The sequence below is a fragment of the Mustela erminea genome, chromosome 2, assembly GCF_009829155.1.
Source record: "Mustela erminea isolate mMusErm1 chromosome 2, mMusErm1.Pri, whole genome shotgun sequence".
NCBI lineage: Eukaryota > Metazoa > Chordata > Mammalia > Carnivora > Mustelidae > Mustela > Mustela erminea.
The window spans coordinates 101,714,420-101,738,423 of record NC_045615.1 but is presented as its reverse complement, the minus strand read 5'-3'; the positions used below and the strand labels follow the sequence as shown (position 1 = coordinate 101,738,423).

Genomic DNA, 24,004 nt, shown 5'->3' with positions numbered 1-24,004 from the left:
CAAGGGGGCATGAGCTCCGGGCCCGCAGGGGTAGGGGTGAGGGGCGCACTGACCACCAGGAGCCCGTGTCCACCAGGGCTGGGCAATCTGACGTCAGGGTCAAAGGGAACTCTGCATTTTAAATGACCAATGACTTGGTGCTTGGCTGTGGTGAAGCCCCATCTCCTCCTCAGTCCAGCAATCAGGGTGGCTCACATTTACTAAGCGCCTACTATGTGCAGGGTGCTGAGCTAAGTGCTTCTCCCTTTCCATCTTGTTCTATCTGCATGACCCCTCTGGAGTGGGCACAGCCATTTTCCCCCATTTTACAGATGAGAAAGTGGAGATTCAGAGGTGAACTGACTGCTCCCCTCAAAGGCCATGCATTCCTCGTGCGTCTGAGGTCTGACACCATGGCCAAGGCTCCGGTCTGCTCTTCCAGTCCAAGTGTCCAACTTGGTCCTGACTCATGGGATGCATGCATCTTGGAGCAGATTTTCACACAGAGGTAGAATATTCTGGAATGTCAGACTGGGGCCAGGCCATCATCCCCGCGGCTTTCCTCCATGGGTCCATCCTGGCTGAGGTAGCAGAGCTCCCAATAACAAGGACCCTCGTGATAGGGCCCTCCAAACAGTGAGGTGGGGAGGCGTTGTGGGCACAGGGCTGGCCTTCTCTGTGGACATGTTCAGTGGACATGGTGATACAAAGCTTTAGCCAGACACGTAACCCGCCCGGGAGCAAACAGAGACAGTCAACCAGACAGAATTTCAAGTTCCTGCTGATTTTTTCCAAAAGCATCTATTGCTATATTTATACACCTGTCCTGCTTCTGGCAAGCTTCTGTGTTTTTGCCTCTAAGTCCCTTCAGCTGCCATGAGCGCCCTGTCTATGACTAAGGTCACGGGGACCAGAATACAGAAAAAAATTATGGGAGAAAAATCCCGAAGTCGAGAAACGTGCATCTACCCATTTAATTTTCTTTCTGCGAAAAGGAGGCTTGGCTTTGCAATCGCCAGTGGGCGACCCGGTCCTTCTCGTGAAATCGGCATGCTCCGGCCACAGGCCTGTGCTCGGGTAACCGATTTTCCGCCGTCTGTTTTTCACTAAGTGTCCTGGCTAAGTTAGGTCATACCCTCCGAGCTTTGGTCTGCCCGTCTGTGACGTGAGGGCTCTTATAGCACCTAAAGGCCCCACTGGGGTTGTCGTGAGAGGGGTCACGGCGGGAGGGAGGGAACACAGAGAAGTCAGACCTTGAGGAACACTCTGGAACGGAACAGGGCAGGGATGTATCTGCAACATCTCTCCTGCCCCCTCATCCCTCTCCTCCCCACTCTCCCTCTCACCCCCCGCCTCACCCCTTTCCTCTCCCTTCATCCCACTTCCCTTCCCCTCTCCCTTCCCTGTCCTCCACCTCCTTGGTGCGCGCCCTCCCGTCCTCAGCATCCAATCCCTGCATGTGTTTAGTGTGTGGGTCACCCCTCTCCGAGGCACGGTGTACGTGACAACACACGGCCTTGGCTTCGGCCCCTGGTCTTTGCTCACTAGCTGGGCAACTTCTCCAAGTGTCCTCATCTGTAAAATGGGTGTCGGTCCCCACCCTCTGAGGTGGGCAGTGGAGAGTCAATGACAAAAGCGTGTAGAGAACACAGCAAGGTAACCGCACATAGTAGGTACTCAACAAATGGGGGTCTTTTATCATGATGTTCTCATAGCGGTTCAGAAACAGTGCCCCTAGGTGGGTTGTTCCAGGCCACCCCTGTCTGACCTGAAATTCTGCTGGACAGCAAACCTCGTAAGGGCGAGGCCTGGGGCTCAGCCAAGTCACCAACCCCAGCCTGAAGGCAGCCTCACGGCTCCAGAAAACGCAGTCTTCCTGCCCCCCCCCCCCCCCCACACCGCTGGCCGGGACACCCAGGCAGAGGGCAGCAATCAGAGGCTTAACCCAGGGCCACAGCTGCCCCTGCCTGTTCTGAATGTGTCCCAAGTCCAGGACCGAGCCAGCAAAGGCCCGGGTGGGGTGTGGTGCCCCCTCCCACCACCACCAGGTCCCGCCGCACCTCCGGTTCCCGCTGGAAGATGACAACCCGGCCACCCTTGTCGCCTGTGGCCAGCAGCTCTCCGGTATGGTTGAACTCAACAGTAGAGATGATATCGGCTGTGGGGAGTAAGGAGAGACAGGAAGGTGTGGCTCATTAGGACCCCAGTACTGTGCAGCTCAACAGAATAGCCCCCCCTCACCAGAGCCTGCATCCATGGGCTGGGCCACCATCCAGAAGGAGGGGCCCGAGGGTCAGGAGTACTAACGAGAAGCCGAAGGTCCCCCTGTCCCCTCCCCGCTGGCTATGGGATGGAGACTCGTTCGCAGGCTTGCTTCCCTCTCTCTCCTTCCTGCTTCCTTCCTTCCTCCTCCTCCTTCCAGAAGCAGCTTGGGGGTTTCGTGTGCTGACCAGGTGAATGGGCCACAATCTGACGCTAGCCCTACCCTGGGGTCCACTGGGGCCAGCTATGGTCATCCCTGCCCCCCACGAGTTCCCCATTGGAGGGACCCCCGTAACCTTCACGCATTCCTGGCCTGGACTCTGTAGGCACCAAGTCCAGCTTCAGCACCGGAGACCTACTCTCCAATAAACCACTGCTCTAAATATAGCCCCCACTCCAATCTCCCACAGCGACCTGAATCACGGCGTGTCTCGGCCCCAAATGCTGCACTGGTCCCCCAAACCGGATGCTGTGCCCTCCCAAAGCCCTCCTGGGCCGCCTCCCCGACCAGGTGGTGGCAGTTCCATCCTCCCCTGGCTCAGGCCCAAGCCTTGGAATCTCCCTGACCCCTTTCTCAGTCTCCCTTTCCATGGGCCGTGTCCCACCCTCCTGGCCAGGCCCACCCACATCTCCCCGCCTCTCGCCTGGAAGATTCCAACAGCCCCCTAAAGGACCTCTTTGCTTTCTCCCTGCCACTGCTTATGCTAACCCCAGCAGAGCACGAGGGAGCCCACCCGAAACCTTCTGAGTTAACTCCCCATTTGACCTTGGAGTAAAGCGATGTCTCAGAGGGGTCTAAAGCTTGAGTGGTCTGCAGTCCACAGAGGCAGACTACGTCAGAAGCCCAGACCTTGGCCCTTCTCCTGCACCTGCACAGAACATGGCCCTGCCTCCCACCCTGGGCTGGGCAATCCCCAGCACCCCCCCACCACCACCACTCCCCAGCTCTGGGTTTGGCCACGTGATTTGCTCTGGCCTACGGGACACCATCAGATAAGCCACCATCCTATCCCTGCCCCTGCCAGAAGGACCTGCCCATGCCAGCCCGGCGGTCTCAGGAAGGGGAGAGGAATTCAGCAGAGTCAGCCCCAAGCAGGGCCTCTGCCCACCTGCTCGCCCAGCCCAACCCCGCCCAGATGAGCAGGATCATCAGATGCTCAAGAAGAAATTGTGGTTGATTGCCACTAAGTTTCGTGCTTTCCACCTGGTAGAAGATAACCCCTCTCACCCCGCCCACCCTCATCTTCCCTCCTGCCCGCCTCGCTCTTCCACTCAGACGGGCCCCTTGCTGCTTCTCAAAAGTACCTGCTATGTCTTATCTCAAGCCCTCAAGTGATTTTCACTTTCCTATTCAATCAACACCTTTTGCTTTTCCAATCAGTGCCTGTTACAGGCAGCTTCTGGCCTGCACTAGCCTCCTGAGCCTAAGTAAATGTCCGTTTGACAACAAAAGAAATGAAGAGAGAGAAGGTGGTTTAGAAGTGGGATGATGAGCTGGACTTTCCATAGATCACGATAAAAGCATATTTCATTAAACTTAGAAAAACAAGACAAGGAGAGCAGCGGATGGGAATATGGAAATGCTTGCTGAGCACGGAGTGGGGGCATACGTCAGGCCCTCCCCGGGGCCATCCACCCTGACTGAGGAGCACAAGCACACTGGACCCAGAGCCAGAGCCCAGCGGAGCCGGGGTCCCGGACAGCAAGGCAGCAGTCCTCGCTCTTCCTATTAGCAGCCCCTAAGGGGCAAAGAGCAGGATATAAAATTGTGTATAAAATGCTTTTAATTATATACACCAGTGATCACAGCCGTGTTAAATGGCAAACACACTGGGCAGAGGGAAGAAAAGCCGAAAAATGACTACCACCCCCCCCCCCACATTAGCAGAGGGTACTTTGGGGTTGCTGCAATAAAATATTTTTGTTTCTTTTTCTACTTTTCTACATTTTCTCAATTTTCTGTAATGAAGGTAATTTTTAATAGCTTTATTGGGATACAACTGATTTACAAAAATGCACATATTTAATATATACAATTGGTGAGTTTGGACATATGCATAATTTATATTGTTTTTACGACGGAAGAATAACAATGCTATTAAATTAAAATGCCAATGTGACCACTGGTACCCAGAGCAAATGCAGTCTATAAGTGCTGGGCGGTTACCACAGTAACAGACACTAACGTCTGTAGGCAATTTACAATTTATGTGTCAGTTTCACACACTCGGCCTCTTTTGAAACCCACGCCAGCCCCTGAGGGGGATATGGCTATTATTTCCATTGGCAGCTGGAGAGATGGAGGACCCTGCACCGGGGCAATCTCCCGAGCTGTTCGAGGGCCAGTGGGAAGTCCTGGGTTGGAGTCTCAGCCCCAGCGCCTTAGCTGTGCGGCCTTGGATTGGTCACACCACTTCTCTGAGCCTCAGTTTTGTAGCATGGCCATAACAGAGCCTGCCCAGGGTTAGAAGCTCCCGTGGGACCACGGGGTGTGTTGGGGAGAAAGGATCACAACTCTGAGGAATGAGGAGTTACCAAAATTAACTGGACAGAAAACTAAAGCTCCCTGTCATCCTTGCTTCTGGCCTCCACAGACTTCCCAATGGCGGGCTCAGAAGTGAGCAAAATGAGTGGTAGCTCAACCTTACTAGGAAGGTTTGGGGGTCCTGACCTCCAGCCCTGCGCTGGTCCCATCCTGGGAACATTTAGGGAGTAAGCAGGCCAAGGCATTGCTTCCTCAGACTTTGGGGTTCCTGGATGTTTCACATCTATTCACTGCTACAGGAAGTAACTTCCAGGGCTTACCCTAGGAAAGGTTACCTCCCCTGAGAGCTAGAAATCCTTATCAATAAAACCTTATCAATAAAACCTTATTGATAAGAAATCCTTATCAATAAAACCCTGAATCAGAAAGTCTATTCTCTCATCTTGGAACATCTGACACATCTCCTGCCCCAATACCACCTCCTCCAGGAAGCCTCCCGGAGAGTGCTGCTGCCCCCCATTTCAGTGGTCTCCTACAACAGTCTAATGTCCACTGTGTGCCCCTCATTGAATGTGGACCCCTTCTTTCATGAGGGTGTCCGTATCCATGTTGCTTCTCATCTTGACCATGGAAGGAAACCCAGCGGTGCAGTCAATAACATCAGCTTACGTGTCTTACATGCTCATCAGCCAGGCACTGTTCTGAATGTCTCCATAGGAGCTTTCGCTTCTGCTAATAGCCTGGTGGCTCCTGTTGGATCAACTTTCTCACCAATCACAACTACAAAGCCTCAGCAGAAGAACAATTAAACACAGCTACCTGAACACAGCTACTGTGAAAACACAGCTCAGCAGAAGAACAATAAAACACAGCTACCAAATGCAGTTGGAACCTGCAGGAAAATTAGCAATCACTCACCCAGTGAGTAATTTTCATGGCTTTTAGTCTGGGAACAGGCTCCAGTCTGTGCCATGTAGCTGTTGAAACTCAGGTAGAAAGTATTACACTTAAGGCTCAATGAATCAGGTGACAGAGGCTGGGGAAACCATAGTAGTAGACAGAAAGTGAGGTACTAAATTCTAGAAAGGGGGATGCCTGAGGGAGGTCCCCAAATACAGCACATAAACTCTGCCCAAATCTTTGGCCATAAAACATGCATACCCATGACAGACTCCAAGCATCCTGGCTAAGGCTAAAAGAAGTGAACTGGAGTTTGTGCCCATCTCCCCAGAAATGGGGTTTGCTGTTGGAGTCAACCAGGTTAACTGCTCACAAATACAAAATAAAACAAAAATGCTCTTTGGAGGAATATACTAAACATCTAGAATCTCTACAATGCTATCATTCACAATACCCGGGATATAATCCAAAATTATTTTGAAGACACACAAAGGAATAAGAGCACATTGCCATACTTAATATAAGGATAATTGACAGAAACTAGCTATGGAATGCCCTGGATGTTGGAATTAGCAAATGAAAAAAATTTAAGTAGGAATTATAACTATGTTCAAGGATATAAAGGAAAATTTGCTCCCACTGGATGAAAAAAAGGGCATTTCAACAGAGAAAGAGAAACAATTTTTAAAATAACCAAGTGGAGGGGTGCCTGTGTGGCTCAGCTGTTGAGCATCTGCCTTCAGCTCAGGTCATGGTCCCAGTGTCATGGGATCGAGCCCCTCACTGAAATCCCTCTTCAGGGGGAGGCCTGCTTCTCCCTCTCCCACTCCCCCTGCTTGTGTTCCCTCTCTCACTGTCTCTCTCTGTCAAATAAATAAAATATATTTTTTAAAATAACCAAATGGACATCCTATAACTAAAAAATACAGTATCTGAAACAGAAAGCCACTGAATTGCTTAACTGAAAATTCAAGATGCTGGAAGGCTTAATACACATGAGATAAAATAAATTGAAAGAGGAAAGAACAGATCTTCTGGGATCTGTAACTCAACATCAAATGTATAACATACACATAACTGGAGTTCCAGAAAGAGGAGAGAGTTAGTAGAGTAGAAGAAAGATTTCAAGGAATAATGACTGACGAAATCCCCAGTATGGGAAAAGACATCAACGCACACATTTAGGAAGCTCAGTTAACTCCAAAGAGGATAAATACCAAAAAAACCACACCTAACCATTAAACTGCTGAGGACCAAAATAATGGTAACATTTTGTAAGCAGCTAGAATAAAACCATGTTACATTCAGAGGCATCGGGACTCAAATAAATGCTAATTTCTCATCAGAAATACTGGATCCAGGGGCGCCTGGGTGGCTCAGTCAGTTGGGCGGCTGGCTCTTGATTTCAGCTCAGGTTATGATCTTGGGATCCTGGGATCAGCCCCCTGTTGGGCTCCATGCTCAATGGGAAGTCTACTTGAGATTGTCGCTCTCCCTCTCCCCCTACGTCTCCCCTGGCTTGTGCTCTTTCTAAGATAAACAAATCTTTAAAAAAAAAAAAAAAAAAGATACTAGAGTCCAGAGTCCAGAAGATGTTCAAAGTGCTGAAAGAGAATTTAAAAATCTGTGAACCCAGAATTCTGTATCCAATGCAAATATTCCTCAAGAATGAAAAGCAAGTGAAGACTCAGTTAAAGCTTTCTGTGGACCAGACTAACCTTGGCACAATCCTGCTGTCCCCTCATCATTCTATCTTTACAGATAAGGACACTGGTCACTAAGAGGTGAGACACTTGTCCAAAGTCACACATGCAGCAGGACCTCTGCAGTGGACTTCTGGCATGTCCCTGCACCTGTAGCATAGAGCCTCAGGGTGCTACTGGCCAAAACCTCAGGCTCAGGGTCCCAACTCAGCACCAAGTGAGGTCCACCAAGCCCACCCATGATTGGTGGGTGCTTCAAGTCACCCTATCCTGAGTGAAGAAAAATCCCATGAAAACCTATGCTGCCTTCCACTTGGGAGGGGTCCCCTCTGCCTTCTGCTGCAGCTCTGGGGAGTCCCCCAAATGGCAAGGCAGGGTTGGAAGAGGCAGCTTGGACCATGGCACAAGGGGACACCAGTCAACTCCCTGGAACTGGGCACCACACAGCTCTGGCAGGGGAGTTCCAGAGCTATCTGGTCAGGAAAGCCAGAAATCCACACTGTGGTCCAGTATGGGCTTAGGAAGAGGTCAAAGGTGGTGTCTGATATAACCAGCCAAATGACAGGTCCACATTGGGACCAGAACAGGTCACCGTAATAGTTAACCCTCCTGCTACTTCCTGGGAGCTGTTCTAGCACTTAAACATACAACACTAAATTCTCTTTGCTCCCAAAAGCTGGAGTGATGCCACTGTCCCCATTGTACAGATGAGGAAACTGAGGCACAGAGATTACTAACTTGTCAAAAGCTGCCGGCTTGGTGTGTAAAGGGCCAGGATTCACTCCTACACAGGCTGGCTCCACAGTCCTTGAACTTGACACCCAGCCTGGTGCTTCTCTGGATGTTTAAAGGAGTCAGAGGTGGGAGTGGGTGGGTGAAGACACTTCCTGGGAGAAAGCAGGAACTGAAGGGAAGGTCCCCACTCACCCGTTCTCTCCCCAAGCCTAGTGACACCTTCACAGAGCTCCAAAGTACAATTCCTGAAGGCAGGGGACCCAGGCCCGAGACTGGGAAAGCCGGGTGTTGGGGTCTGGCTCTGCTGGGGACACAATGGCTTGTGTCCACGTGCTTCCTGGGGACAAGAGAGAGCTGGCATGGGTCATGCTTCTGTCTGCTGGCTTCCTAGAATGGCAAGGAGAATGCAGGAGAGGGAGACCACTGCACCCGGGGGCCAAGGAAGACCACTAGATACACAGCTGTGACTGAGTCAAGGGTTCTGTGAGGAAAGATTTGGCAGGAGACTTCCGAAACAGCCAGGGAAGGACCCACAAGAAAAACGGGCAGTTGTATCCACCTGTCTTGTCCACCCAGAGCAGACAAAGCCACCAGAAGTAGGAGATGGCCCATCCAGTGAGTGGGGTGGGTCCACAAGACCCAGCTCCAGCCCCAGACCCACTGCCGGCCTCCAGCACGAGCAGGAGGGGGTGCAGAGGGGACATGCCAAGCCTGCTTCGGCCTCTGGACTGTTACCTGGGACTGGACAGCCGCTACCACATATATGACAAGGGGGCACTTAGCTCCCTGAAGGTGACCATCGGGGCACGGACCTGTCCAAGGCCTTATCCAGGGCAGGGAAGACTACCTCCCTAAGGCCTGATGAAGGGGAGGAGATACCACCCCAGAGAGCTGAGCTCACCGTCCACGCCTGCCTTCTGCACCTCTGCTCTCGCCTGGGCACCAGCACCCAGCCTGTCAGGGCTCCTGGCATCATGCTTCTGCTGAACCTCTGCCCCTGCCGCAGAAGTCCAGCCCTGTGTCCAAGCAGGTCTGCAAGAACCTGGACATGGCGGGGGTGGGGGAACAGCTCCCAGGCTGCAGGCAGAGGCTGGGTGGGGACAGCTGGCTGCTGTGGCCAGCTCAGGGAGGTCTCCTTGAATGATGCCGGGTCACCTGGCCAGAGTACGATATGAAGGGGCTGGTGGGCTGTTTGGGAGGGTCTTGTGCAGTGGGCCCCCACCACCTCCCATCCTGTGGTCAGCTAGCCAGAGCCGGGGATGCCTAGAACGTTTGGCTCACAGAGTGCCCGTGAGAGAGAGGGGTGGTAGAAGGAGGCCTAGGGTGGGGCTGGGTGCTGGGCTGGTGAAGGCTGTCACTCCATGGGACGGTCACTATCTAGCAAGCAGGAGATCTGCCTTCAAATCCCAGTCTTCTGAGCTGTGTGTGCTTGGAAAGCACGTCATCTCTCTGAGCCCATTCAATCATCTGTGAAACAAAGATGGCCATCTACACCTTCCACGGTGGTTGAAAGTGACCTGACGTCACCTAGCATAGGACAGCCACTGGGTAAATATTAGGTTATGGTCTTAAGGAAAAATATTGGCTAGAGTTTGGTGTTTTTAAGGTAGAGTGTTGGATAAAAGAAAAAAAAAGTACAGAGTTTCTGTTTGAGATGATGAAAAAGTCCTAGAAATGGGTTTGGTCACACAACAGTGGAAATGCACTTAATGCCACTGAATTGTCCACTTAAAAATGATTAAAATGATACGTTTTATCTTGTGCATATTTTACAAGAAGAAATTTCATTTATTTGGGCCCATCCAGGGACGCCAAAAAAATTTTAACTTAAAACAAAAAAAAGAATAGTTAATTTAATTTAAAATTTTAATTGATTTTTAATTAATTTGAATTAATTAAATTTAATTTTAAAAAAGAATAATTAAAAAAAAAGAAGTGAGCACCTACTGTATCCCAGACACTGTTGCATACAGGGGCGCGGTCCATATACGCTCCCCACAGGAAGCTCACTCCCTATGGAAAGGCACAACCAATAAGCAAATTTTCATATAAAAATACATCATTTTTCTGGGGAGGGCGTGAGAGCTAAGATGAAAAATAAAAATAAAGGGGATGGAAGGGGCCAGAGGTGGTGTTTTAGTTGGGGAAGTCAAGCAAGACTTCCTTGGAGGAGGGGCATTTCAGCAGAGGCCTGAGGAAGCCACACAGATATCAAGGGGTAGTAGCAGGTGCAAAGGCCCAGCGAGGTAGGAATCAGCTTGGTCTGCTGCAGGTAGGGAGGAGGAAGCATGTGCATGAAGGTGATGGGAAGCAGGACATGAGCTCAGAGTGGCGGGCCAGGTGGGAAGGTCTTTGGGGGAAGCAGGCCAAGGAAGGACTCAGGATTTGATTCCAGGTGACCCGAGAAACCGCAGAGCATTCTGGGCCAGGGTACCACCAACTGGCAAGGATTGATAGCTGAGGCTACCCATATGTGCGTCTCTCACTAAGGGAGGTGAGCTCTTTTGGGGGTGGGGGGAGCAGAGACACTTCCCCGCCCGGTGCAGGCCTGGCCTGGGCAGCTCCCAGGAAAGGGTTAAGCAGCAGAGATGGCAGGAACCCACTCTGTCCCCACCACCCACTTGCCTTCCCTCATTTCTCTGTCTCGCTCTGGTTCCTCAGCTGCTGGGAGAGGCATCACGATGTCTCTGTGGTAGCTGCTTTTATTTTTAACACTTTAAAAACAGAGATATGATTCACGTAACATAAAATTCACATTTCAAACTGTATACTTCAGCGGTTTTTAGTGTAGTCACTGTGTTGTGCAGTCATCGCCCCTACCTAATTCCAGAACATTTCATTCACGCCCCAAGAGAGCCCCTGTGCCTGTTAGCAATCACTCCTCACTCCCTGCTGGGCCCTAATCTGCCTTCTGTCCCTGGGGCTTTGCCTCTTCAGGACACCTGCTCTAACTGGGATCCTAGAGCTCAGGGCCTTCTGTGTCCGGCTTCCTTTCCCTGGCCTGTTCTCAAGGTTCACCCGTGTGCAGGGTACACCACTGCTCCATCCTTTCTTGGCTGAGGACCACTCCCCTGTGATCAAGAATGGGACAGGTCCTGTTCCCTTCCAGCAGAAACGTAGGCCCCAGAAGGCTTGAGTGGGAGCCCGTGAGTGGCCCTGTGCCCTGGGACCCCTGACCCGCTGAGGGGCTGAGCGAGGGCGGGACTGTGCTGTCCCTTCCATGGCTGCTCCCTGAGGCGGGCAGTGTTTAGGGAGGGCAGGGGCTGGGCCTACCAGCTCCTCCCTGCCAGGCCAAATGGGTGCCTGCTGCACAGCCATAAGCCCGGCCAGCCCAGAGGCAGATGGGGACGGGAGGAGTGGGGACAGTGATGGGTTTGCCTGTGGTCAGCAGGACCTGGTCAGGCCGCTGAGTCTGACTTCGGGCCAGGGCAGATTGTGCTCAGAACAGGGGCAACTCCCCAGACTGGGCTCCAGGAGAGCCCCCGGGCGTCACTCCTCAATCACACCCCTGTGGGCCCAGAAGTTGGCCAGGGGCCATGGGGCCAGCAGCTGGTCTTGGGACAGGGCAGGGTGAAAGGGACCCAGAGAAGGCCACCTTCTCCCTGCCCGCTTCCTCACAGCACAAGCTCCAGGAAAAGCACACACATCATCGTCTGGGCTCCTCTCCTAAAGAGGAAGATTCCCAGGGCCCTGTACAGACCCAGCGGATCAGAATCTCTTGCTGGCTTTGGAATCTGCATTTTGACAGGCTCTCCTGTGCTATGCCAAGATCTCCAAGCCGCTGGTGAAGCACTGGGGCAGCTGGAGCCTTGGTTTCCCGATCTCTACAGTGGGTACAATGCTATTGTCTCTCAGGGTTGGTTGTGAGGACTTGAGGAGACATATACAAGTGTCTGATAACAAGAAACTGCCCCAAAATGGAGCTGCGATCAGTAGAATGTTGTGATTCTGCACACAAACCAATAGAATGATCTGGATACTGAGAGGAAAGGCAGAGGGAAGAATTAATACACAGAGGGGGTGGTTTGAGATATGGTGAATTTGCTGTCGGGGGACCTGGCTCTGAACCCCACTGAGTCTCAGCCTCCCCCTCTGTGTAATGGTTGTGGTAAGAGCTGCCCATGCTGGAAGGCTCTGGAAATGGCAACAAGCTTTCACAGGCCAGGATGATGAGCTTGCTGTGGAGGGGAGGATGGAGGCCTGAGGCTGACCCAGACTGACAACCAGGGTCTGGCTGGGCCAGCTGGAGCGGGCCCTCCCAGTGCCTGGGTCCTATAAGCTCCGGCCATCCAGCTCAGGATGCAGCCAGTCCCTCAGACCCCTGCTGGCAGCCAGGCAACGCCGGGCCAAATGGCCCAGTGACAAGGACACCCTTCGGGCCTCATCACATCAGTGTGTCCATTGGTTCCTTTGTCAGGCCTGCATCTGCTCTGCTCCAGGGCTGGGGCACGGGGCTGGGCACTGAGCAGGGTGCTGACATCATGGCTGGCACAGCCAGCTGGCCCCTCTGTCCTGGTCCCGGCCATCACTACTTCTCTCTTGGGAGATCGGAGCTTCCTGCCTTTGTCCGGCCCGGTCCATGCAGACCAGAGGGCCTTTTGTGAAGTTGAAACCCCATCACACTGTGACCCTCCCTAAAACCTTCTGTGGCTCCCCATTGTCCTCGCCTGCCTCTCTCTCCCTCCAAACACAACCCCAACCCTTAGCCAGCCTGGACTTTTGTGTTTTCCCAAATGGGACTAGTGGCCACTGACTAAGGGTCAGATCTCATGCTAGGCCACGGGAACCAGCAGGGCACCAAATGGGAACTAAGCAGAACTTGTTCCTCCCAACACCAAGTGTCTGTTGGCGGGGGAGCGTCCACAAAGAAACAAAGAAACACCGCGCACTGTACTCTCTCTCCTTCCCCTTCCTCCTAAAGCCCACCTTCTGGGAGAAAGTACAGTGCAAGGTGACAGCCTGGACACCCCCAACCATTGTTCCAGCCTTGTCATCAGAGGTGCTCCCCCAGATGCCCAAGGGTGAGGGCATGGCCTTAGCAGCAAGTAGACAGGGTCACTCTAGCTGGGCACTGGCTGAGGACCGCTGGCAGCGGTCCCACCTCCAAAGTTCAGTTTCCTCATCTATAAAATGGGCATGACTATGCCTATGGAATGGGATGTGGCAAGCAAAGGTTAGCGTGGAGCCCACTTGATTTTGCCGCTGCTGCCGCTCCTCCACAGGGCCTCATTCACCAGCAAGGAGCACGCTCGGGCCATTAGACTGCCTGCCTTTCTCCCTGGTGGGCCAGAGTCCTGGCTTCCCTGGGGCTCCCCTCTCCCGGCCTTGAGGTGTCCGGGCTATGTGGCTGGCACAGCCACTCTGCTTGTCCAAGGCCATGGACAAGCAGATGTCCCCATCATGGTTTCGCCTGGTACTCTGGCGGAACCCAGGTCCTGGGGGCACATACTCACTGAGAGCCACTGCAGGCAGGGTGCTGGCCAGAAGTCTTCCCTACATGCGGCATTAAGTCCATGGACTTGGGGCCATTCTGCCATCTCCATGCAGGTAAACCCAGGCCCAAGCACATTGTATTCAGCAACTGGTATGCAGATACCAACAGCAGGGCCAACATGGAGACTAACCCTTAAACTTGGCGTCACAATCACCACAAGCATTTCGCACCTATGACCTTACTTAATGGCTGTGATGGCCTTCTGGGGTGGCACAACTCTCCCCCACTTATAGATGGGAAAACTGAGGCACCCTGACGGTAGGGTCTGTGCTGTGTTGGTAGATAGCTGACCACTGGCTCTTTGGGGGACGGGGTGGGGGTGGGGAACCAGAGTGAACATGCTGATGTGTGTGTTTGCTAAGCCTGAGACCTCAAGTCATTCTCAGTTTAACAATAGGCTTGCAAAATCCCTAAAAACGTAACAGCCAGGGCTGGGGCACCAAATTCTGACACAAGACACCTCTGGCACACCCCAGGCGAGTCCCCCGCATCCATGCCTGCCCGGGTCCTGAATCCGGCCTCAGTCGCAGCCTTCAGCCTCCAAGCGAGACTCCTCCCGCAGCCCCACCGTGGCCCTTGGGGGGCAGCATGACCCCTGGAAGCCCCATGTCTCAATCAGCAGGACCCTTGCCACAGCTTCCCAGCCCCACCTGGCTCAGCGCAGCATCACGGAGGCGCTCGTGGAGAACAGCCAGACCCCAGCCCACTAGGAAATGGGCCAAACATTCATATCTGCCTCACGGGGCTGGGAGGAGTAAATGTGTGAGCCTGAGTTCCTGTTAGATCAGGACCCAGAACAGCCAAAACAACTTTACAGAAAAAGAGCAAAACTGGGAGCCCTACCCAACCTGACTTCAAGACTTCCTATAAAGTTACAATCGTCAGACTGTCGTATTGCTACAAGGACACAATAGGACAACAGAATGGAGAGGTCAGAAATAGACCCACACATCCATGGTCTATGGTTTTGTTAAAGACACCCCAGGCAACTGGACGAAGGAAGGATGGTCTTCCCAATCCATAAATAAACGTATGGGGAAAAAAGTTAACGTCAATCCTTAATTTACGTACAAAAAAAAAACCCCGTACAAAATTATGTCGGAATAAGTCACAGACCTAAATAGAAAAGCTAAAACTACAGAACAACCAGACAAAAATATAGGAGATAATCTTTGCAGTTTTGATTTCTTAGACAAGACCTAAAAAGCATGAATGGCCAAAGAAAAAATAATAATAAGTTGTACTTGATTGAAATTTAAAGCTTTTGGGTGCCTGGGTGGCTCAGTGGGTTAAAGCCTCTGCCTTCAGCTCAGGTCATGATTCCAGGGTCCTGGGATCGAGGCTCTCTGCTCCACGGGGAGCCTGCTTTCTCCTCTCTCTCTGCCTGCCTCTCTGTCTACTTGTGATCTCTCTCTCTGTCAAATAAATAAATAAAATCTTAAAAAAAAAAGAAATTTAAAGCTTTGTCCTTTGAAAGAGACCATTATAAAAACAAAAAGGCAAGCCACAGATTGAGAGGAAATATCCACAACATGTATGGCGGACAAACCACCCATATCCAGAGAGTACACAGACCTCGTATAACTCAGTAATAAGACTGCAAACCACTTAAACAAACATGAGTAAAATATTTGATAGAGAAAAAATACTTTGCTCTTAGAGCAAAATATATGAATGGCTAGTAAAGACATGAAAAGTTGCCTAATACCATTGCTCACCAGAGAAATGCACATTTAAATCCCAGTGAGAGGGACACCTGGGTGGCTCAACTGGTTAAGCAACCAGCTCTTGGTTTTAGCTCAGGTCATTGTCTTAGGGTCGTGATATCGAGTCCTGCATTAGGTTCTGCACTAAGCATGGAGTCTGCTTAAGATTCTCTCTCTCCCAGGAGGCCTGGGTGGCTCAGTCGGTTCAGCATCTGCCTTTAGCTCAGGTCATGATCTCAGGGTCCTGGGATCAGGTCCCACCTCAGGTTCTCTGCTCAGTGGGGAGTCTGTGTCTCCCTCTGCCCCCCTCTCCCAGCTCATGCTCTTGCTCTCTCTCTCTCTCTTCCTCTCTGACAAATAAATAAAGTCTTTTAAAAAAAATTCTCCCTCTCTTGTTCCCACTGCTCCTCTCATGTTCTTGCTCTCTCTCAGAAAAATAAATAAATAAAAACAAATAAATAAATAAATCCCACTGAGATGCCAGTAGACATCCAAGATAAGGACTGAAATTAAACAGACTGATAATCCCAAGTTGGTGAGAAAATCCCACAACTGAAAATCTTCCCCGCTGGTGGGAACGCACAGCGATTTCAGCCCTGTAGGTAAGAGCTGGGTGGCTTCTTGTAGAGCTCAGCACATGCCGCTCATATGACCCAACCATTTCTGGTCACCAAGGATAACAAAGTCCATGAACATGAAGACTTGCCTACACATGTTCCTAGCAGCTTTACCCACAGCGGCTCGAAACTGGAAATGATGCGCCAACAGGTGAACGCACAAACAAACTGTGGTACGTCCATACAGTGGAATGCCGCTCAGCCTTCAGGATGGACGCGCCAGTGAGACACATAATGGGGGGGGGCGGAGTCTCAAGTGGATTATGACCAGCGAAAGAAGCCAGACAAAAGTGCATGTGGTCCATGTATTTGAAGCTCCAGGAAAAGAAAATCAATATACAGTGTCAGAAGGCAAATCAGCGGTCACCAGGACACAGGGCACAGTCCAAGAGAGACGGCGCCAGAGAACAAGGAAACTTCTGGGGATGACGGAAATGTTCTGAATCCTAATCGTGATCCTAAACATCAGAATCCTAATTGTAATCCTAATCGTTAGAACGCCGCAGTTTATAGCAGTCACTAACACCGTTTTTAAGTTTTTATTTGCAGTAAAGGGGAAACGGGAAGGGGAAGCCACCACGGCAGGCACTTACCCTGCTCTGAATCCTCCAGAGTACTGATGGTTTAATACCCTCAGGGCTCTAGAGACAAGCCAACCACCCGAATAATTACATTAAGGGAAACAATCATTCGGTGCATTTTTCATCAACTGAGATCATTCATATTTATCAAGCTGCTAATTCATCTCGATTTGTCTAAGAAGGTCTGACCCACCCTGGCCTGGGCATGAGAAATGCATTGTGCCAGGCGCTCAGCAGAATCTCATTAATTGCATGTTGAATTAATTAATAATTGTCCTGCTTCCCCCAGTGCACGAGTTCATCAAAGGCCAACAGAAAGCCAGAAGCCAGCATGGGTAGCCTGAGCTGACCTCTAGAGAAGCCCAAGATGCCCCCACTCCATGGACAAAGCCTTTTCCAGGGTACTCTCAGATCCTGAGGCTTGGACCAGCAAGCAAAGGCAGAGTCAGGACCATTTTAATGTGATATGAGGGGTCAGGATGGGCCATACAGCAGTGAAGCTTGAAAACCAGTGGGCAGCCAACACGGCATCAAAAGCAAGCTTCCACCAGAAATGTCCAGTCTAACCGAATGACAGAAGTCTGAAGCTGGATAAAACAGCAGGGGACAGTTGAGCCAAAGCGTGGGGGTCTTGACTGGAGGGGTCTCAGGTCAAGCCAGTCGGAGCTGGTATTTTCCTCCTAACCTACCTTCTTTGGGATGCTGTCTAAGATACCTTGTCAATGGAAAGTGACCCAGGGAGGGGGACACACGCTTTCTCTTTTAGCTTCATCCTGAGCCTCTTCGATCCCCTAAAGCAGCAGTTCTCAGATGTGGTCCAAGGACCCCTGGTAGCTCACGGGGTCCTGTTTTTTTCCAAATACATATGTGCATGAGATTGTTTGTTCTACCATTTCAACCGGACAACAGATCCAAACAGGCTGAGTGCAGAAGCAGGGGCAAGGATCCTGCTGTCATCTATGAAGCCAGACAGGACAGACATGCACAAAATGCTACTCTTCTCATGAATGTTTTTTTCATTTCACACAGTAATTTTCCAGGAAAAGAAATTATTTATGTTAACATATAATGGGCTTATTATTCTTGTTTTTAAATGAACAGATGTGTAAATCTTTTAATGTCTCAATTTTCATTTCTAATATGGTCAGTATTGATGGTGATACCCCTCATATGCAGAAGCTCTTAGGGAATCCCCGATAATTTTTAAGAGTATAAAGGGCTCCTGACACCTAAAAGGTTGACAATCACCACCCCTATAATTATGGTGGGCAATTTGGGTGTTTGATCTATTAACATGTCTACTAATCCACGAATCTCTCCTTAGTCCTTTGAGCTCTTGAGTTCATCAAGGACTCTCCCATGTTCCTACGTTGGTGCCATTTGTCGCAAGATGTCCAGAGCCGAATGGAAACGTGAAGGCGAGCCAATGAGAACCTGACAGCAAACATCCCAGAACCAAAGCTCGCATGGGCAGCCTTGCTGCTCCCGTCTTAGACAATGCCTTGCCTCTGCTCACAGAGTTGTTGTGGTCAAGGGAGTGAGGGAGGGAAACTGAGCCAGAAGGGGCCAAGAAAACATCTCAAAGGAGAAAAAGGATCTCAGCTCATATAGACATTCTGCCAGAAGCCACAGTGTGTCCAGTACACATTCTGGCCAAACGGTGCATGGCTGCATGGTGCATGGGCCACCGCTGGCTGCTGCATGGTGCACGGGGCAGGGCTGGATGCTACAATCAGTATTTGGCCAAAAGCAAATGTCACTGCCATAGAAAAAACTTTTGGGTATGAGAATAAATCTGAAATCTTATCCAACATTTGAGTCATGAATCTTACTGGAAATGTTAGCACACTATTCAGCTCGCCTGTCCTTCTGGAAAAAGCTGGCGAGGTTGACAACATTTCTCTCCATCCCCTGGACCCAGCTGACGGTGAGGGTGAGGTTTCACAGATGGACACTTTTGGAAGGTGCCTGAGTACTTCCAGCCTTCAGAATGCCTCCCTCTGCTGTACACTTAGTTGCAATACTTCTGTCCACACTTGCCCAGTGGTCATTATGCACGAAGACTATACTAGCAATCTCGGTGATTCTGGACCACTGATCCCTGAGAGTTTGGATGACAACTAGGCAGTTCCTCAGCCTTCCAGAGACCAAGGGCAAGGCCATGTGTGGAAGAGCAGCTTGGGGCCCCAGGCAGAGCCCTGCAACATGGCCTGAGATGTCCTAGAGCTGGGCTTGAGAACTCCGGTCTCTCGTGCAGCATCCTGACAGCCCTCCATTGTCATACTTTATCCAAGTGGCTCCTGGGGCCACAGATCAGCTCCAAAGTGCCCTGGCTGGGAGCTCACAGAGGAAAGTCATGAGCAAGACAGGGGAACAAGCCATCTTCCAGCTGCACAAACAGCAGAATCTAGGAGTGGAGCCTCCCACCCGGACACGGCAGTGGAGGGTCCCGCCGAGTGTGTTGGTGTGATGATAACAACGGCTGCCGCTTAAGTAGACGGCAGCCAGACACAGTGCTGGAAGCTTACACACCTCGGGCAGTAGAGCAAAACAGTCAGTGGCCCCAGTGTCACAGCCAGAGGACCCAGCTTCAGATCCTGGCTCTGTCATGGATTAGGTGTATGATGTTGGGCCAGTTGCTCAACATCTCAGTGCCCTGGTGTCGTCATCTGTACACCAGGGTTGCCAATACGGTGGGTGTCAAGTTCCATATGGGGTCGAGGGGGTGACAACCAGTGACATTCTTAGAACACTGCCTGGGGTGCCTTTCCTTGCTCTGACCCATCTCTTCTTTTTTTTTTTTTTTAAAGATTTTATTTATTTGACAGAGAGAAATCACAAGTAGATGGAGAGGCAGGCAGAGAGAGAGAGAGGGAAGCAGGCTCTCTGCTGAGCAGAGAGCCCGATGCGGGACTCGATCCCAGGACTCTGAGATCATGACCTGAGCCGAAGGCAGCGGCTTAACCCACTGAGCCAATCTCTTCTGATCCACCAGCAACCCGGGAGGTGAGTGAGCATTGTGATCTCCACTTGAGGTAGAAGAAAAGCCACCCTGGAAGGCTGAAGGGCCCTGTCCAAGGTCCTGAGGCAGATACAACTGGGCTTCGCACACACATCTGCCAGACCCCAAGCCCTCCGCACTTTACATTTTACCTGCAGCTTTTTAGTAAAGTCGTTCCTGTTTCACCAAATCAAAAAGAAGCTCCTCTTTGCTATTTTAGACCCAAGATGGAAAGTAGGATGAACTGGTAGGTGGGGTGCTTGGCTCTGCCCCTTCCTAGGCACATGTCCTCAATGTTCTCATCTGCAAAATGGGCACAGTGCTACCTTCCTTCTTTTTCTCCTTGCCTTTTCCTTTCTTCCTTCCCCCACTCTTTCGTTATAGCAGACATACTGTGCCACCGCACTAGAGCTCCCAGTGCCGTCGAGGAGTCAGGGAGGCAAACAAGCAAACGTGGTATGGTCAGTGCTTCAATGGAGAGAGACATGGGGACTGGGAGAACCCAGCCAGGGCAATTAGGGATCGCTTCCTGGAGGAGGTGGTATTGAAACTGGGTCTTACAAGGTCAGTATGAGCAGGAACCCAGCTGGTGGGAAGGCATTCCGGTGGCCAGGGGCATGCACAGGCATGGCGGGTGCACCCAGCCGTGGAGGCGGGGAGGCAGACAGGGTCCTCAAAAGCCACCTCTCTCCAAGGCTCTGAAGGGCCCTGCTAAGAAAGATCAACTGAGTCAGGAAATCTGCATCCTCTTGCCTAACTCATACGTTGCAGGACCAGCTGGGAAATCAGGAGGCGGGGGAGCTGTAAATCCTACTGAGGCCAGAAGGATACCTTCGGGACTAATTAGAACCACAGAGAAGTCGGAGGGTCTCAGTTACTGCCCTTGGTGGGAAGCGCGTCCCCATGTCTGTGGGACTTAATCACAGATTAAGTCCGCCAGGACACCGCTGGCGGGGCAAGGTGCTACAGAGACATGGGGTCTTGGAGCAATTCTATCTCACTTAGACGGGCAGACTGCTTATCTGAGGGGTCAAGCCTTGGAGACAGAGATGTGGGACTGCAGCGGAGCCCCCTTCAGGAATCGGTCTGGAGACAAGAAGAGGAAGAACCACTCCGCCCTTCTCCTCTCCTCCCGCCACTCCCCTGTGTTTTATTTAATTAAAAAAACATGGAAGACAAAGGAAATGATGCTGAGATCACAACTGTGTTTCCAAGCGTGTTCACCTGAAGCATGCTGACGCGCCCTTTGAGCGCCGAGCCTATTCCTTGGGAGGGGAGAGGGTATTTAGTCCTGGGGGGTTCAGTGTATGAGAGGACTACCTTCTGCCTTTCCACCACATGACTGTCACGGGGGTGGGAGCACTGGTGCAGAGTCCGGGGCCCCAGATGCCTCCCAAGGCTGCCAGCACCTCAACGTTCGACCTGGTTGTCTGTGAAGCGGGCAGTGGGAGCTCATCAGGACAGGAATTCCGCAGCTCTACAACTTCCCAACGCACACGGGGTTGGGAGAGATGGGAAGGCGCAGCATAGGCCTCCCACCAGAACGTCTCCAGATCAGTCCCCTCTGTCTGACAATCACCAAGGCAGGAGAAGCAGACGCCGTGACTTCGGAGTGGCAACCGTAGCTCCTGGGGTACGCCTTGCCCCTGATACTCAAGTGTACCCCCGTGTGCCTCTCACAACATCCGGGGGAGCCAGAACTGTTGCTCTTCTCTTGTAAAGATGAGCAAAGGCAGACCCAGAAGCGTGGCGGGGCTTGCCCGCAATTTCACACAGCTGGTCGAAGGCCAGAGCCGCCGGGAGCTCAAGGAGCGGGGTGCGAGGGGGAAGGACCCAGGTCTACCTAAGACTCCCAGACTCCACGTCCCACCCAGACCCTGGGCTGAGCTCCAGCCTCTGCGGCAGACCCCACTTCCAAACCGCCCCTCCTGACCCCTTACAGCTTGGTTCTGATCAGCTGACAGTGACCGACCTCCTGCCACTCTCCAGCAGAGAGGTCAGGCCCCCGCAGTCTCCCCGGAGTGCATATCCTTGCTGGTCACACTGTGTCTGGGGTTAGTTACCGCTGCATTTCTGGCACTTGCGTTAGGAATGTGTATGCAGCATGTCAGCAACCCTCCCACACCTCCTCTAAGGTAATTATTACAATACCCACTTTTCAGATGGGCAAGCTGGGGCTCAGAGAGGTTCAATTGCAGAGCCAGCGACCAAGCTGGGACTAGAAACCACCTGTGGTGTCCCAGCTCCTGGCTTGCTTCTGACTCCCTCCTGGGGGTGCTCAGTGTTTGTCTCTACTGGAGGAACTGGTGTCCCTGGACACGGACTGTGGAAATTTCCTTCCTGAGCCAACAAGTCAGGTTGCTCCTAAGTTCTGAGCTCTGTAGCAGGCCTCTGGAGAGTTCCGTTGAGAAAAGGTAGGTGTTCAGGTTCCCCTTCCCCAGGCCTGCTGAAGGTGTCTTCATCTTCCTGCCATCCAAGTTCCTGGGGAACACCAGGTCCTCCTGACCCTCTCTGGCTCCCAGGCCAGACGAGGGGCTGGCACACAGAAAGCATCCTGTAAGTGTGTGCTGAACCTGTGCTTCCACAGCCAGAAAAGCAGCTACTATAGATTTTCCAGCCTGCCCTACCAGAACCAAGCCCCAAGGGAGGCACTGTCCCTGATGACCTTGAGCGTCCACACAGCCCTTTGCAGAGTTGAGTGGTGTTCGCTTCCTGGGTTTGGTGGAACGGCTGCCCCAACAGCTTGCTGGCCATCCTAAGACAGAGGAAATGAGACTTGCGGGCACGACCTTCATTTCCCTGCAGAACAACTTTCCCGCCAGCAGGTGCATCAAAATCACCCGGGGGCTTGTTAGATGATGGGCCCTGACATTTCTGCATTAGGGGGCAGCCAAGAATCTGTATCCGATGGGCTCCTCGAGGGAGGTTGGCGCCCGGGGAAAGCGGGACTGCAGCGGGCATGAGGGCGGGTAGGTATGGAATAGCAGGGTGGGTTTGGGGCACCAAGCGATTGCAGCGGAGGTCCTGATGTGCAGTGGGCAGACCAGGGGTGTGTGGGGAGAGGCAGGCGGGGGGGTGCTATGGGAGAATGAACCGAGGTTCACGGGTGTGAGGTTCTCAGAAGAGCGTCTGGCATAGAATGAGCGCGAGAATCATCCGGGTTCTCACGGCCTTCACTGCCCTGTGCCAGGCAGTGAGTAGGGGGTCATTTCCACAACCTCCTTCAATTCCAAAACTGCTGTGTAAGACAGCTGCTATTCTGTTAGTCTCCCTATGACAGAAGAGTTAAAGGACTCGCCCAAGGTCACAGGGCTCTGAAGTAGAAGAGCTGGGTAAGGTCAGCCAGGAGGCTCCTAGAAGACCCCTCTGCCCTTCTTTCCTGTCCCGAGGGAGCCCAGCCACCTCCTACCTGCTCTGTTGTGAACAGAAAGGGCAGCGCTCAAAGCTGGCTTTTAGCAGGCCCTTGACAATGGTTTGCTGAACAAATGAATGGATGAATAAATGAATGAACAAATGGATAAACGGGGTGGAGGGGGGATGCAGGGGCGAATGAATGCCATGGGGAGAAAGAACCTTCTCATCCAGCTCAAAGGCAGAAGGAAGATCCCCCGTATAATGACAGGGAAGGACAACCCCGTGCCCGCAGTAATACAAGCTCTTTCATTACTGTTTATGGTTTCCTGGGCCCATTAGCAAGTCCTCCAGGCTCCTGGGGGTGATTAGATTGGGGAGGGGTCGGGCCTGCTCCCCAGGCCACACCGAAGGGTCCAGGTCTGGGAAGCATCCCATCTTGAATCCAGATGCTGACATGACAACATTTAAAAAAAAAAAAAAAAAACCTCATTTGCAAACTCAAATTAGCGCTGTCCCAATGATCATATACAAGAAGGACGGGCATATAAACGGAGCCGTGAGCAAGCATGACCAAGGGTAATGGCATCACCAAGGAGCCAGGAGAGCTCATAAAGAAGGGTTTTTGTCACTGAAACCCATTTGGTGACTTAGAGACTCAGCTTGATTCTTTGTTCCGTACCCTGGAAGGGGTCTCTGCTTCTCTTACTTATGGATGATCATCCTCGATAATAATATAAAGGTGTACAATATGGACATAAATATACAATCATGATAATCACAGGTGCGACAATGAGACTTAGCATTTATTAAATAAGCGCTTGTGTCAAGCCCAGCCCTATTCAGAGCATGGGATGAGCATTACCACATCTACTTTTGAACAAGACATTCTTGTCTTTCTGCCATCTTTCAGTTTGCCCTTCTGAATGCATCTGACTTACTTGTTTATATAGTAAACTCCTGCCCAGTCCCGGCCAAAGGGGTCGGAAGCCCAGCGGACATGGACCAGGAGACGCAGCTGAGTTGGTGTGCCTTCCATAGAGCCCACTATTGGTGCAGGCATTTTGCTGCCCAGTAAAAGACAACCACATCTCAGCTTGCTCACATCTTCATTGGTACTGTGGCGAGGTAACATTTCACTGTGGTGGCCTGGACAGTCGCCCTGCAAGACACGTGTCCACGTTCTAACC

General features: G+C 51.7%; 1 protein-coding gene across 2 annotated transcripts in view; it reads right to left on the bottom strand.

Moving 5' to 3' along the window:
* The window catches only part of PPP2R2C (protein phosphatase 2 regulatory subunit Bgamma), a 127,558-nt gene that overhangs the window by 46,796 nt on the left and 56,758 nt on the right, over positions 1 to 24,004 (bottom strand). For both annotated transcript variants that reach the window (XM_032333777.1, XM_032333778.1), the window contains exon 2: positions 2,040 to 2,137. In XM_032333777.1, the coding sequence (XP_032189668.1) occupies positions 2,040 to 2,137 (98 nt within the window). The remainder of the gene's footprint in view (positions 1 to 2,039; positions 2,138 to 24,004) is intronic.